Genomic DNA, 17,647 nt, shown 5'->3' on the forward strand with positions numbered 1-17,647 from the left:
ATAATGGTGAGATACACCAGTTAAGTGAATCGAGTTAAAAGTCACTGCATATGGCATGGGAATTTAAAGAGTGGGAGTGAAGGGGGGGAGTAAATGTGCTAAGAGGTGGGAAAAAAGTGTCAATTACTATATATAGATATCGACAATTTATATTATTAAGTGCACGTTGCATCGCTGTATTTGTGAATAAAATTAAGCATATTAAACATACTTGGAGTATGTTAGGTTTGGTAAAAAAAAAACACTATACATTTTAGGTGGTGGTAAAGTGAAAGTTTTGTATGTTTTTCTTAATAGGGTGTTCAATAAGATTTAAATAAGTTATTTATTTATTTTTAAGCAATATTTTGTTAATAGAAAACGTTGTCTTCTTTTTCAGATAATCAACTTGGAGAGCAGAACAAGGCTCAAGAGTACTTGGGTGTCGTGTGGAAAATCCACAATATATAGCTACAATGGGAATTTTCCAGCAGAGAATTTCTGATGGAAGCACCCAGTCTTCTGGAGGTAATCGATAATATTGGTGGGGGTCAGTTTCTCATACTAGTGCCTCGATTTATGACCATTTTCAGACAAACTGCGTTAGTTGTGAATAGATTGTGACTGGAGGAGACTCCTCGAGTGGTCTCTTCATACAAAACGCGTCAGTTAATAATGTGCCTCTCAATAAGACAGTGAAAATTGTGATGTGATGTAAGGAAGAGGAAAAAAAAACGTGTGGGAGATGGTCTCTTTATGATTGAATATCCCACAAGTGATCAATTGTCAGACAATCCCTGTGAAGTGCAGTGCGCAAGAGGATGTCACAATTCCGTCAATAACACTTCGTGTTCATTGCTATTCTAGTTCATAATATTTAACTCTATTCTTCCTTTCTTCAAACTACCGATAAGTTAATTTGTTTTAGAATTTTTCTTGTGATTTAAATTTTTGTGCCAATTTTGAAAGGTGTTGAACATCTTTGAAGGGGATTAACTTTGAAAAATTATCGCCTGAAGTCTAAAATTTAAAAAAAAAATGCTCGACGGTCTTATCAATTCCCTCTCGTTTAATGCCTATGTGGTGGTTGTGATATTGCTATCAATTGCTGGAATTTGGGCTATCATCAGTTGGAGTTATGACAACTTGAGATCTCTCGTGCTCATTGTAAAAGCAGTTCTAGCTCCCTATTTCCTGCCTCAAGAACATCAAACACTGGCTGAGAAATTCGGAAGTTGGGCAGGTAAAATATAATTACATATTGCTTTTTAGACCGGTTATGCACTTTAATTGAACAATAAAATTATTACCATACGCACTGCTGGCAATAGTTATACTACACCTTCTTACTGGAAAAACTTAGATTTTTTTTGGAAAAAATATTAGAGTATTTAAAGATATTTTCAAACCGAAATGAATTATTTTACGAAGAGATACGATTGCCATTTGAATTTCATATTGTCAGAACTGCGTTAGTTAGAAACTGTAGGTTAGTTAAAACGGTTATTTTCGGATAGCAGTAATAACTTTAGGCAATAAATTTAGCTACATGGTATTTGTTATCAATCAGTAGATGTTAATATCCTTTAGTAATCTAATTATTGACTTTATTAACTTAATTAGAATAATTTTTTATACAGTTTAACATAAATTTTGCTGAAAGTGAGGAAAATGTTTAAATGACAAAACTAAGGGAACAATTAAGGTCTTGAAGGAAATGGACTTTGACAACCGAAAAATATCCAAACAATTTACAATGTCCTATCACCTTACAGATGAATTTGCCGATTAACCGACATAAGCCACTTCCAGGACCAAGAAACTTCTTTTGTTAGAAGCAAATATGTGCCATTTACCGATTAACAGTCGAAAAAAATAATTAATTTGATGTAAAATAATGCTGCCTATTTAATCTCAGTATGCCCTATTGGTTTTGTTTCAAACCGGAATCCTAAGTGGCTCAGAGGGTCTTCAGAATACTGAAACAAAAAACTTATTACGAAGAAACTTTTTGAAGTTTAATCAATAAAAAAAAATTTTGCGTCATCTAAGGTGTATAGAATTATTTTTTCGAGCAGAAGAGAAGAAAAACAATTGATCTATCATTTTTTTTGATAGAATTATGTTCTCTTGATCAAGTTAAAAAACGCTTTGTAACGATTTTTTGGTTCCAGTATTCTGAAGAGCCCATGAGCCACTAAGGATTCCAGTTTGAGACAAAACCAATAGGGCATGCTGAGATAAAAAATAGACGCTAGAACTCGAAGCTAGAGCAGTTCTATAATTGGTCCTTGGTTAAATTTGGATTTTTTGTAATAGGATTAAAATTTGAACTCGGCGGCATTGGTCTTCATCGGTAACAAATCGGTTCAGTTCTAATAAGTGAATAATTTTTTTTGATTTTTTTTTACTACATTTTAAGTTGATCCCGAGCTTTCGATCGACGAGGTGAAAGGGTAAAAGATATCGACTTCCGGTCTTTAATGCCCCCCCCATAAATGGCTATTATCTCGCACGATCTTTCTTCCTTTACCGCTTTAACCCTTTAAGGACGATTGGTACACCGGTGTCCCATAAAGAAAATAATTTTTCCTGACTACCTAAAGTTATTTTTTTCTTATGTTTGTAAGTAATTGAAAAGTAGAAGGTTGAAGGAATCTAGGATATTTTTTTGCAAGTCTCCAGCTATTTGCTAAATGGTAAATTTTTAAGCTTAAAAATTACGAATTTTTAAATTGCCATAATGAAAATTAATTTTAATTATTTTTTATACTTCCAATTTCTTTTATGCGAAACCGTTTTGGAAAAAGAAACTACAATACTCAAACATAATATTTTTCATTAAAGTGAAAATTATCATTCATTGGTATTGTTAGAAAAAATACTTAAATTTTTGTTGGATTTTCTAAGGCTAGATGTAACTCCTTTAACTGATTTTGTATAAGGTAAAGTACCCTTACTCGACCGGGTTCCTCTATTCGACCGGTGGGTCAATTTTTGAATATTTGATGGTGAATTTCATCAATTTCTATGAATTTGTCACTGATTCGTATTATTTAAAGAATAATTGACCTATTAATGTTAGATCATACACAAAATATTATAGCAAATATAATTAAATTGAATAAATGAATCTACCGATAGAATAGAGGAACCGGTCGAATAAAGGGTACTTTACCTTATCGCTTTCATTTTTATTGCTGATTTTCGGTCCCCGAAAACTGTCTCGTAGTTAAAGGGTTAACCTCCTTCACTACCCCCAAAAACCAGGTTTTTCTAGTTTATTTCAAAAACGGAACTATAATCTCTTATTTTCGGATACGTTTTCGAGGTAATTTAGGCGAACATTTTGTCCAAACGTCCAAACATACTTCTGACCGGAAAAATCGTCATTTTGAATTATTGGCTCATTAATTTTGAATTATGTTTCATTTTATTTTAACCTATTTGGTTAAATTTGGATATTTTGGAAAGGTATTGAAATTTCGAACCCGGCTGTATATCGTTCTTTATCGGTGATGAATCGATCAAGTGAATAAGTACAAGTAAAAAACGTTCTAACATGCATACTTCTTAAACGATGTTCTAGTTCGGAATTGATTTATGATTATGAATCATTTTAATCGATAATAAACCATTATACACCAAAAATCATGCTAAAAGTTAATCCACGGATAGCTCTATCTGGCGAGTTCGAGCATTCCATATGTTAAGCATTCCATAAGAGAGCATAAGTTGTTTTTTTTGCAACTAAATCAAAAGATAAAAAAACTCAAGGTTTGTTCTAAACTAATTTATGTGTTTATTTTTTAATATTCTATTTTCTCAAAAAAAAAAATCCTGATTTCTACATAAACTAGTTCCCATGTTTGTCAATTTTACTAAAATCTTGAAATGTAGTCATATGTAAATCTTTGAGAGTTTTTCCTACTTTTTTGTCTATCTAAATCTCTTGTTTAATTAAAAGTGATTGACAGTGAAACTTGCTATACTGATTTCAAGATATATTTATGCAAATCTAACGATTAGAATGGGTAATAAAACTAAAATAAAAGTTGTCATTTTATCGTGTTGTAAAGCAATTACAAAATGTGTCCTAAATCAAAGTTTCTGTGCGTACTATTGAGATTAATGGCCGAGATATTACCAAACAGCACTTTGTTGCTTCTATTATTTTTTTTTATTTTATTTAAATAAATATTTATGAGATTCTCGTAAACATATAATTGTCAATTTTAAATTCATATTCTCGCGCCTTTTTTCCATATTTTGTGTTTTCAAAACGCAAAAATGCATCAAGGAGAACTTTCCAAATGAATTTTGCATCCATAAATTTGTAATTTCTGTCATGTTTATTTATAAAATGTGGCAAGAGGATGATTCTTATTAATATTCCAGTCTTGTCATTTATGTAATTTCGCACATTTCGCATTTTGGAACACTAAAAATGCTCCAAGACTTGCTTTTGAAGCGAATTATGCATTGCTCATTGAATGAATTAATTGAGGAACAAAAAGAATTATTTCAATAAATCATTTTATGAATGACCTTTGGTTAAAAAACAATTTAGCTGTACAATGTGTATTTCGGCTGGTAGTACAAGTGTGTGAATGGTAGTGATGGCTAAAATGTAAGTTTCGTTTTTGCATCACTCGCCATCGCGTATATACAAGTATCAATGTCGCGTATTGAGAAACTTAATTAGCGGGGATAATTTGTTTTAATACATAATTTTTGCCCATTGAAAAGGAAATATGTATGTATTACATGCATATTTAAAAATATATGTATTAATCTATGATTTGACCTCTATCTGAATTTATTGTCACCCAACAATACAATGGGAATTGAGTGTTACGAATAAAGATAAACTATACACGAGGTATTGACTTAGAAGACAATAAAAAAAAAGTTTGTTCTTTTAGAATATCTTGCATGTGAAAAGAAAACAATTATTCATAGCTTTTGGTGTCACGTCTCTGGATTTTTTGCCATTTTGCTTGATTGAATTGAAAATTTTGTCATTTTAAGAAATTCACTTTAATTTTATGGATTGTTGTTTCTCTTCTTCTGACCATGCTGGGATGATTATATTCAATCCGCCAAGTGACTCTGAAAATTATGCAATAACCAGACATTCATGAGACATAAGAAACTTGTTCACCATTTTAACCACAATCAAAGCGCATTTCCTTCGCCATCATCCAGCAATGGATTTTGTCTCTCAAAAGAGGTAATGCAGAAGTTTTACAAAATGCAAGAAAAATTGTTTCAAGGCAAACAGATAATCAAGCGCGTTTAAAACGTGTTTTTTTGGTTAGAAGAGGGAGATATTTTGTGGGATACACAAAGTTGCGGTATTTTCGAAAGTATAAATGCTATAAAGATCAGTTGCAGAGTAAATTGAATTGTGCAATTGCTCATGGGAAGTTTATCGAGAATATGGAAAAGTTAATGAATAAAAAAAACTGTGATAGGAGTCATTTCCCAGGGGTAAACAACTCAAGAGGAACTAGGGTGGACTCATTGCTTATGGATGTTATACATTTATGGACAGCTTGAAAAAATCTTAATTTTTTACGTAAAACTTATTTCGAAAAATCATAAAATAAGTAGTTTAAGATGTATTTAAAAATTTTGTGATATTTGAGAAATCTGTTTTAGATAATAATTTAAGGATTTTGTAAGATTTTTTTAAGTGTATAACGTCCATAAGTGATAACTCCACCCTATATAATTAGAGGTTTGGTATAAGGTAATAAAAACGTTGTTTTAACGTCTTTAAGGGGTTACGTGGGTCTTACAATTTGCAAAAATTAGGTCCCAACGGCTGAGTTTTGAAGCTTCTAAATGAAAGAGTTAAAAAATATTATTTAGTTATTACACTTTTATATGCTTGAAAGTGAAAAGCTGCGGAGGTTGATTATAGGATGGAAAATAGAACTTTCTGGCAAACAGTCCGAAGACTCAATCAGAGGGAAGAAGAGCAATTCCATCCAAGGAGTAACATTCAAAGGAAGGAAATCTGACCAAAGAGTCGCTGGAAAGAGTACTTTTCAGAATTTCTCAATTTCTCAATCCTCAACAAGGCACTGATTGTAACATAACCACGAGTAAAGGCAGAGAAAAAAGTATAGTTCCTTAGAGAGTGAAGTCTTGTATTCGATCAGTAAATTGAAGGCTGGAAAGGCTTCAGGAATTAACGAAATACATCCATGGAATGCTAAAACTCACTTGGTGACTTGGTAAAGTGGGAGAGCACCAAAGGATAGGAAGTTAGGGTAATTGTAACCATATTCAAGAAGGGAAACAAGAAAAATAAAAAAAATTCTCTAATTATAGGGAAATTTCCCTTTTGAGTTTTTCCGGCGAGTGAATGAGGAATTGATAGGAGCCATCCAGTTATTGTACAGAGAATTTAGTAGCTCTGTTCGTGTAAACAGATCCAAGTCGGAAGGTTTTCAGGAATTTCACAAATATTATTCATAATATGGATAAGATAATAGAGGACAATCAGAGGCAGAATGTGATTCCTATTGGGGGTTTCGGAATTAGTCATCTACTCTTTGCAGATGATTTGGTTCTTTTTGGATCTTTCGATCTTTTTGGATCGTGGCACTCACTTGACCGATTTGTAAATGTTTGTTCCGAAACAGGTATGAAGGCTAACGTGGTTAAGTCGGAGGTAAATCCCTCAATATTCTGTACAATGCACTCTACATGTTAGAGAAGTCCCATTGAAACAGGTGGAGAAGTTTAAGTATCTCGGGGTGTTATTCGCGAGTGATGGTCAAGCTTCTGCAGCAATTAGGAAATTTGGCAAAAGCGTGTTAAAGAAGGCAGGGCGTAGTCGTTCGGCTAAATTATCGGTTTTCAAAACTGTGCTCATTCCTATTCTCATCTTTGGTTATGAGATTTGGGTTATTAACCCAAAAAGTGAGATCGCGAGTACAAGTTGCCGAGATGAGGTACCTCCGGATGGTTAAGGGAATCGCTCATCAAGATCGAGTGAGGAACGTAGCCGGTCGTAAGGAGCAAAGATTCGAGGAACTGCTTCTTCGGGTTGAGATAGCACAACTTTGATAATATGATCACGTCCAGCGCATTAGTGAAGAAAGGTTCCCCAAGAAAAGCTATGGAAGCCATTGTGAGGAAACCTTGAGCAGACCTAGGACAAGGTGGCTGAATCAAATTCAGGATCTTGCCTGAACTCAAGACTTAGACTTAGGGGAAACTGGGGCACCACTAAACACGGGGTACCACCAAACACTAATTTTTAGTTCTAAACTACTTGGACTATATCGACCATTTCTTCAGTGGACAAGCATCCCTATAATACATATAAATTTCTATAAGTCTTGTCCTCTCTGAAGTCGAATATCTGATTAAAAAATCGCAGTGTTTGGTGCTACCCCGTGTTTGGTGGTGCCCCAGTTTCCCCTAAGCCAGACTTACTAAAATTTACGTTATGTGAACTAATTTTTACTACTTGGTAAGTGTGTCACACAGTTCACTCGTGTTACTATCAACCAATTATAGCATTTAATCGGTGAAATTAGACGATTACGATGACTGATCGGCACCAATAAGCCAATCATGGTGACTAATCGTTTCCAGTCAACTGATTTACCACTCACAGTTCACTGGCCAACTGTGCTGGTAAACCCCCTGTTAACTTCCCATTTTGAATGCTGAAAGCATTAACACACATTTTATACAGAAATACCCGCACATCTTGTATCCATGAAGAGCACATTTGCATTTTCTCAGCAATTCAAGGAACACCTCTTCATTGCTAATTGTGCAATTTGATCCATGACTAATAGCAAAATATCCTCAAAGTATCTATTTTTATTTAAAATTATTTCCTCACATTTTATTAAAGAATTAGGTGAGATTTCTTTCAATCCCAGGTTTATGTGCATATAAAAATACTTAATTGTCGTTTTGCAAGAGCAACTGCTAGTACAGATAATTCAAGGATTTGTCATTCAAATCCCATGGTTAATGAGGTACAGAGACACCCAGTTTGTAGATTGATTTTGCATGTGAAATCCTATAAAAAAAATTCTGCATTAAAATCTTTCGTCATCAACCTATTTATTTGGGAGACCCAGAAAAATGTTTAAATTTTTATATTCACGCAAGCAAATTTCCATTATAAATGAACACTAAAATTTATACTATTTCAGCAATTTTATTTCGTTGAATAAGACATTATTTTTTTTCGTGTGGAAATTGTGCAATGCCTTAAGAGACTTATAAATGTCTTAAATATAACAATATGAGTTACGTTTGAATGAATAATTTTTCATCTTTAATATATATAGATACAAGTATATAGAATGAATTGGACGCAAATATACAAAATTTATGAGCACGATAAAAATTTTACTGATTTATTGTGATATGAAAAAGTTTAATCACTCCAGTTCATCGCCAGACAGAAATTTTTTGTAACATGTAATGTGATTATATTTGATTTAGCAATTTAATGCGTCTAAGCAAATGCAGTTCATCATTTCAAGAGAATAGTTTTTGATAATTCTACGTGTAATGTTGCAATAAATTGAAGTCATTGAACCCTATCCACGAATATCTTAAGGTTCGAAACAATGAATGCGGTAAATTGCAAAAGTCTTAAGAAGTAATTGAAATCACTTTGAATTTCCAATGAAGAATTTCTCTTAGTAATATCACAATCTATGAAGGGAGATGAATTTAAGTTATTAGGTAAATCTGAGACCTGAAGGTTGCATTATGAAAGAGATTCTTTTATATAGTTTTTTTTAAAGTACCATATTATTGTTACTTTCTGTTATTCAATTCTTTTATTATTATTATTAATTTTTGTTATTTTTGAATTGTAAAAAAATGAATTTCTCTAAAGTTGACTTTTGGATGATTAGTTTCAATTTATTGTTAAGGGGAGATGGGCTACTTTAAGCTGTGGGGTTACATTGTTATACGTTCTTTTCGCATATTTCTAAAGGAAACTGGGTTTGAAGATGATGTAATTTGGATAGGAAAAAACAATTGAATCTAAATAAAAAAATTGTAAAGACCAGCTTCATTTAGAAATAGGCAAAAAACCAGATATCAATGTAGCCCCACTGTTCAAAGTAGCCCCACCTCCGATACATCAACTTTATTATTAAATAACTTTATTTCCCATGACATTGCTTTGTGGTTACAATTTTTATTGTTGAAAACTTTTTGTTTATTTATCGGACAATAGTTTCCCAAACTTTAACTCGAAATATTGGAAACTTTTATAAATCTTTGTTATGAACTTTTTTGAAGACATTTCTGTTACAAAAAAAAAAAAACGAAAAGATTTCGAGTAAATTATGTAGATAAATTTTACCATTTTTGGATTAGGGGGAAGTGGGGTACCTTTGAAATTGGGATTTTTCACCTATTTTTAAATATAATTAAGTCTTATCGTGATATAATTTAGCTTCTCAATCTGTTTGTGCAACTAAATTATACCACGATAAGGCTCAATTTTATTTAAAAATAGGTGGAAAATCTCAATTTCAAACGTGTCCCACTTCCCCCTATAGGAGGAAGCGGGGTACCTTTGAATTGGGGCACTTTTAAAATTGGGCTTTTCTCCTATGAAACTAAACCTTTTCATAATCAAATTTATTTTCATAATAAGTTTGCAGATCAAAATTAATGCCACAGTAAGGTGCAATTCCACTTCAAAGTTGGAGAAACAGCCCAATTTTAAATGTGCCCCAATTCAAAAGTGCCTCAATTCAAAAGTGCCCCACTTTCCTTCTTACTGATTTACATATCATCATAAATTATCTACAAACTTTAATTGCAATAAATAAATATCAATTTAATTTGTAATTAATGTCCAAATAATTTATTATCTATTTATTATTTTGTATGATTTGTTTATAGCCTTAGGACCTTTCTGAAGGATTCAACTGGGTAAGCTTATCTTAAAAAGAAACCATTTTAGACATTTTTCATATTTGATTTGTCCTTAAAAATCCTTTAGAAGTAATAGGTAGATGTTTGTGATTAGCGTACATAGACGAAACATCCATTTAATTGTAATATGAATTTATATAGAAAAATGGACATATCATTGAACACGTTTTCCAGATAAAAGTAATTTTCGAGTAGTAAGAGAGGGAGTAATATAAAAAAAAGAAGGCAAGGAAAAGAACTTTCTAGGGAAAATCAAGTCACAGAAAGTCAGAAGTGACCATCTCAATAACGATTACGTTAGATTTTAACGTAATTGTTTGCTTGAATAAGAGATTTACTTTACAAAGTATAGGATCTAGTGAATCATGCGCGCTATTGCAATAAAATAAGTAAATTTATACACATCAAGATCAAAGTTCAAATCTTAGGAAAATTCTAAACGATTCCCTATCGATTTATATGCTGAAAATTATTCCAACGATTTCTTTATTAAATCCTCAAATGTATCCTACAATTTAATAATTTACATGTGTACTTTCCAGATAGTGTATAATTATTAATTATAATTGAATGCTATATGGATAAATATTGCTTATCCATTTGCGTATAAGTTTACTTGCTATATCATTTTTTTTTATGAAAAACATCTTAATCTCCACATTCCAATTCAATATCTTTTTGCTTGATGAAACAATCGCTAATTGTTCTTGTAATTGTCCACGTGAAATAATATCTAATGCTTTTTATGTAATTCTTTTTCTCCATTTAATTGTAAGAATTGATCGCATGCTACATTAAAAAAACAAAATGACCAATTGTTCTAATTTCTCTTGCATAGAAACTTACAAATTCACATGCTTGAGAAATAAATATTTATTTTAATTGTAACATATTAATTGGCGATTTCCCTTCATGAACATAACAAATGTTTGCCAGCTATTAATACTTTTTACTCGATGGATTTACTGCTGTTTTTCTATAAACACTCACCTTTTAAATAAACTCCATAAATTGTAAGTGTAATTTACAAATATTGTACAATAAAGAAAAGTTGTGTAATAATTTAATTACAAGAAATTTATTAATCACCATTCGATATTTTTGGCAATGACAAGAAAGTAAATTTTTGAATTTACTAACTTTCGTTGGCGAAATATTGCAGATATAGATATAGATATAGTAGATTACGTAGATTAAAGACAATAAAGGCGAATGGAATACCGGTGATCCACTCCTCCTTAAATGGTTAAGAGGTAAACTTTACCTCATTCCGCCACTTTTATCCACCATTTCTGTCATTGTTTACTAGCTTTTGCCAGCACTTAAACTTACAAAACACTTCATTTCCTCGAAATATTAAGAGGATGTTGCTCATATTTCAACCAGTATCAATATTGGAATTCGTCAGAGTTCGGTTCTTGAACCTCTCCTTTTCATTACGTTAATGATCTTTCCTCAACCCCCTCAACCTTATGTTAGTCATAGTTTCCACTTAACTGACAATTTATAAATTTATTCTGTTTATTTATGAATTTCGTTTCACGGTGGGCATCGCCCAATGATTTACTTCTTAACCCGAAGAGGTTACAGAATATGATTGTGTCAAGTAATCGAATTCGTCCTTTCCCAATCCTCATTTTTCTCAATGGCGAGGAAATTCCCTGTGTACACAAAGTCAGGAATCTTGGAATAATTTTCAACGATACCCTGACTTGAGACGATCACATTTCTAACATTTGTAAGAGAGTGGATTTCAGAGTGTCCGGCTTCTTTTAGTGTAAGCTCTGCTTATTCCTTTATTTTCCTATAGTGCTAAACTGTTCTTCACTGAGAGAAAAAAGAGGGTGCGATTAACTTTTTTCCTCATAATTTTAACACTTTTTAGGTGTAAAAATATATCAACATTTTTTAATGTTAATTTTACACCTTTTCAAGGGTAAAATTACCATGAAAAGGGATAATTTTAACCTCCAATACACCTAAAAAGGGTAATATTTACACCGATTTTGGATCATTACTGCAGGATAAAATTAACATTTCCGGAATGTTATTTTAACTTTTTCGGATTTCTCTCAGTCAGTGTTCGCATGTGATAAAGCTTCTTTGCAACGAAGTAACTTTCATCAACTGCTTATGTTATTCAATAATCATCCTTATGATCATATCTCTCCTTTTACTAATTCTATTTTGAGACAACTAAATAACTAACTGAGTTAATTAAATAACCTAAGTATTGATTGACATAACGATTATTTCTGGTTAAGTAATTTTGTACTGCTTGGGTCATGTCTAAGAGTAGTTCATCTACCACATCCCCCAGTATTCCGTGTTTCGTCGTAGCCGAATCGTCGAGCCGGATTCACCTCTGTATCTCTCTGGAATGAATTACGTTATATTCATAACATCTTGACTGATTTTCTTTTCTCATGGTTCTCTTGTTTTTTTTTCATTTATAAAATATTGTACTGTCCCCTCCCTGACTTATACAACCTATAAAGAAGCATTTGTTCCGTTTGGCTCCGGAGTAGGTTGGTAATCAACGCTAAGACGGCGGTGAACGCAAATAATTTCATGCCTGTAGAAGCAGCTGGGGCAGCAGTAAACATAGGGTAGTTGTAAACACTGCAATTTTTTTTTAATTCATTCTAAGACTGCAGAGGACGAGACCTATATCAGTTCATAGATACTACAGATTCCATGTCCAGTCCACTGAAAAAAATGGTCGATATAAGTCGGAGTAGTGTAGACATAAATTTCAGTGTTTCAAGCTACCCAATGTTTACTACTGCCCCATTCTCCGCTAATACTACCTCTAAGAAATACAGAGTTTCAAAGGCAGTTTTTCATTTAAAATTAAAATAAATAAATATAAAAAAGAAAGTTCAAAAATATGATCCTTACAGTTAAATGTCTTATAATTTAACGATGGTCTTTTCAAGTATTTAATCATTTTAAAGGCATCTTACAAAGCAATCAATATACCAAATATGCATGTAGCAAACCCATAAAAGTTTAATGAGGCTACATTTTTTATGTCTTCTCAAAAATATCTCTTTTTAAAAATATATTGATCTTTCAAACATTTAAAATACAAAATTTATGATCAATTAAACAGGTGCTTTTTTATAGACACGATTGAAGTATCGATTAGGTATCAAAAAAAAAAATACTTTAATGAAAGTGGTGTTATGGTCTGATCTAAAGTATTGTGAATTGGGTGACTATCAGATCTTCGGTTGATAAGATATTCGACTTTTGCAAAAAAAAAAATCAAAAGAGCAATCTACGAATTTCTCAATTTAAGCACTTTTCATCAAATGTTGTCATTATGAGACAGTACCATTAAAAAGAACCATTAAATTTTACAATATTCAGAGCGAATATTATTGAAAAATCCATTGGTTTTAGAGTGGCACAGTTCGCAGAGAATTGAATAAATTTTTCAAGGTAAATTATACCATAAATTTTGCCATTTACTTGCCCCTTCGCTTACCCCGATGACAGATTTTATGGTCAAATTTATGTCACTCCACCTATATTGCTACATATTTAGCAAATGTGATGATTGAGTAATACTCTGGAGGACACAAAGCTGTTAAAATAATTATTTACACTGAGAAGAATTAAGATTGTTTTCTAAATTTAGTACAATTTTGTCTCTTAATTTTATATATAGGGAAGATTATACATGCTTTGAACGATCCCAAGCTTCGTAATGACTAAATTTTTCCAATGTTTCTCAATGAATGTGACTCCTCAGTATATTTTAAAAACTGGGCACTTTCCCCTAGTTTTTAAAATATGGGTGCGATGAGTCAAATTTATTGAGATTTATTTAATTATTGAGATAAAATTTAAGCATTACGAAGCTTGGGATCGTATGAGGCATGGACATTTTCCTCTGCAAGCAATTCGTCTTTTAGCCTTTATTTGATTACATAAGGACTCATATTTTCAACACTTGTCTCTTTTAATTACTGAGAAAATATTTTTCAGCATTAAAGGAACACTATATTCAATAAAAATTAATTATTTATTTATTCTGCTAGATTGTGGTTACAAATGTGCGATGTTAAAACTCAAATGAAGCATGTATATGGAAAGTGTGAACAGGTAGTAATTTCAATCATTAACCTTGTGTCGAGGTGCACGAATTCGCTATAGCAATAGCAATATACCTATTTTTTCTTAATAATATTATATTGTTTAGTTTAAGTCACCCATTGTGATCATTTTTGAGGCGTTGTAAAAAAAATCCAAGACTCGGTTAATGTACCTTATGTGAATTGAAGTGAAAGATTTGGCATTTTTTCTTCATGTTGTTTTTTTTTTTGTATGACGGTTAAGGTCAGTGAATATAGTAAAATTGCATATCCTCTTCACACAACACTGACCACTACTGTTGAATGGTTAAATTTAATAATAAATCATTTCTTTCACAACGTGCTTCTCGCACATGTAAGGCATTTTAGTCACAGTTTAGCAAGCTTCACAATGAAGTACAAGTGCGTTTTTTTCTACATGTATTTCTCTCTTGCAGTGATCACGGGTTCAACGGATGGAATTGGGAAACAATATGCCCGCGAATTGGCCAGCCGAGGCATAAACGTTGTACTAATTTCGAGGACAAAGAAAAAATTAGTGGAGGTGGCCAATGAAATAGAGCAAGAGTTTCATGTGAAGACCAAATGGATTGCAGCAGATTTCAGTCAAGGTCGTGATATCTATCCCCGAATCGAGGAGGAACTTAGAGGAATTCCAGTGGGAATTCTGGGTAAGTTATTAATTATCTTTTATTCATCTTCTGTGCCTCTCGTATCTTTCATCTCAAAGACACGCGCAAAGTTGTGCAAAAGTGGAGATATTTATGAGTTTTCAGATAAACTGACTTGTAAATCTCTGTTCATGAGGAATTTCTAAATATTCCATCAAAACTAATATTAGAATCACCCGAAAGTTATTCTCCAATTTGTTCGATAATGTAGAAAAGCATCTTCTTTGTGTAAATCTTTGTTTTAATATTCTATTTGAAAATATATCTGAAAGCTCGTGTAATCTTTTAAAAACAAAAAGAACGTAAGCAGCCTTGAAATATTATTATTGTTCGTATTGGAAAAAAGTCCTTATAGTTTTTTTAATTTTTAAATATCTCGATATTTTTTATTTAACCCCCTGTGAATATCTTTTCGAATTTCAAGAGATTTTCTAAAAGAAGATCTTCTGCCGTTTGTGTATCTATCCATCCATCTATCTCTTCGTCACGATACTACGATTATCTGAAGTTAGAGACCAAACAGTCGAAAATAGAAACTTTAGATATTCAGGGAACTCCCTAAAATTCGATCTTTTCATCGCCAACATGACATTAACCCTCTAACGGGTAAGACCGCCTCCAGGCGGTCTTCACAAAAATTCACATTTACAGCGACAATAAAGGTTTTATTTATTTAAAAGTACTATAGTGTCCTCGGTAATAGTCTTATAAACATTTGAACTCATTTTGACTCTTTGTTTTGTTGCTATTCACAGTTTTGTGTGACAGGTCAGAGAAAAAGCAACAAAAAATATTTGTGCAAAAAAACTCATTTCCAATTTCCATAAAAATACCGATTTAAAGTTATCTGACTAAAATAAATTTATTTTTTACTGAAAGATATGTCATTCTACTTTGTATATTTTATTTAAAAAATTTGAAAAAAACTAAAAATGTGAATTTTAGAAGCAAAAAGAGTTTCAATTTTTTTTAATATTTTCTCACCTTCGCCTAAACTAAAAAAGATAATGAAGAATGGATGGTTTTTTCGACTTTATTGGATCATAATTATCCTAGAAAACATTGTTTTAGAACTTTTTCTTCGCATATTAAAGAAAACACCGTTAGAGGATTAATTTTTTTTCGATCTCTTCCGAAAACATTATTTCGTTGTTAAAAATTATTTTCTGTCGATAATGCGTCGTGAGATTTTTCACACTTGCTGTTGGGTGTTAAAAGGTGCCTAGAACAATTTTGTCCTCCTAAGATTATACCGGTTGAATCACTCCTAATTAACACTTTTATTTATTTTTTAATTAGAGGTAAACCAGCTCTAGAGAGCGTAATTAACTGTTTGGGACAAGATTGGCTTTAATTTAAAGGTCTTCATCTCTGCTAAATTTAAACTATTTTTTAAAAACTGTTACGAACCTGTAATTTGAAAGATTGAATTGTAGTACAACTCCCACGTTTTTTTTTGCGTTGTCTTTTAAAATGGTTTAGAGATCTGTTCAAATGTAATTTTTTTCGATAAGCAAATATAAAGAAGAATATTAATTTATTTAAAAATAGGATTTGTAAAATGACCAATAAGTTCTTATTATAAATTAAAAGGCTGCCCTTTTACTATTTTGACAAATCTTCTCTTTTAAAAATATTTCTAAATTATGTTTGAGGCTACACATAAAGCAAGAAATTGATCCATTCGCAAAAGTAACATGTTTTATCATCTTCTTTTAGCTGAGATTCTTTACAATTTCAGCTTTTGTGGTCCTTAGGTGAAATCAGGGATGAAATGATAACTTTTCGATACTATCGAATCGATAGTGTCGATAAAGTTGTATCTCGTACATTAAGTGAATGATGAATTTTTAAACATTATTAGACCATTTATTGTACTATTCTTAAAAGAATGTGAGTGTTGATGAATAGCTGCAAAAAGTGCATCTGTCAGATTAAATTTTCAGAATCGTCAGTCGATACTATCGAGAAGAAGTTATCGTATCATCCCAGACCTCTTTAGATTGGGCCCAAATTTTAGAAATTTTTAACTCATGCCCGTGTTCTGGCATGAGTTACAAGAATACGAATAAACAAAAAAATGTAAACAGGAGAAAGATAAGTCACTCACGGATATTTAACCGATTCATTACTGTTTTCGAGATCAGTTAAACTTTGACTTTCGAAAATTCAAAATGGTGATTTTTAGCTGAGATTCTTTACAATTTCAGCTTTTGTGATCCTAGGTAAAGTCAGACCTCGTTAGATCGGGCCCAAGTTTTGGATTTACACGTTTTGACACTCATAGATCATGAATATCATATGTGCTAAAAATTGATTTTCGTGGACGTATAAGCATAAGCAGTCATATAAGGTCGTATAAGCACTTCTGGCAAGAGAACGGAAAGAAATATCGACAAACGGATTTCGGCAAAGGTAAAATGTCGACGAGCGACTAGAAGTAGGTGATGTCGTAGTCCCCGACGAGTGGCCTTCAAAGTTGAAGCCAATTTCTTACTTTCACATACAAATGCGTATGGGAATTTTTCTGTACTCGTGATCGTTATGCTAAATATTTAAAAAGTGAGAAGCTTTTCCGTATTATAAGATACCTTTCCATATGGAGGGATAAATATACTAAATTTTTGTTTAAATAAATTTTTTCCTTGGAGCACTGTGAGCTGAGTCCAAGATCAATTTAGGAATTGGCTTCAAATAGCTCCATATAAAAAGGCCAACTTGCCAGGCACTTGATGATGTCAGATCCACCTCCCACACCCCCCTTACACTATTTTGGAATAACATCAAATTTTGTTTTCTCAATAACTCATATGACTTATAGTATCGATCGGGCTCAAATTTTAGTATATTTTAGCTGGGCCGAGCTTTCGTTTAAAAGAATTTTAGCCCCCCCCCCATCCCCCGCCCCTCTAATCCGAGCTGGAAGGGGTCAAAAATTTTGGGGGA

General features: G+C 32.2%; 1 protein-coding gene across 1 annotated transcript in view; it reads left to right on the forward strand.

The window, feature by feature from the left end:
* The first annotated feature begins 384 nt into the window (after positions 1-384).
* Positions 385-17,647, forward strand: part of LOC129805619 (inactive hydroxysteroid dehydrogenase-like protein 1) — a 34,744-nt gene continuing 17,481 nt past the window's right edge. Inside the window, exons 1-2 of the mRNA XM_055853663.1 lie at positions 385-1,222; positions 14,468-14,701. Of these exons, the coding sequence (XP_055709638.1) occupies positions 1,018-1,222; positions 14,468-14,701 (439 nt within the window). The 5' untranslated portion in view covers positions 385-1,017. The remainder of the gene's footprint in view (positions 1,223-14,467; positions 14,702-17,647) is intronic.

This window comes from Phlebotomus papatasi, chromosome 3 (assembly GCF_024763615.1).
Source record: "Phlebotomus papatasi isolate M1 chromosome 3, Ppap_2.1, whole genome shotgun sequence".
Taxonomy (NCBI): Eukaryota; Metazoa; Arthropoda; class Insecta; order Diptera; family Psychodidae; genus Phlebotomus; species Phlebotomus papatasi.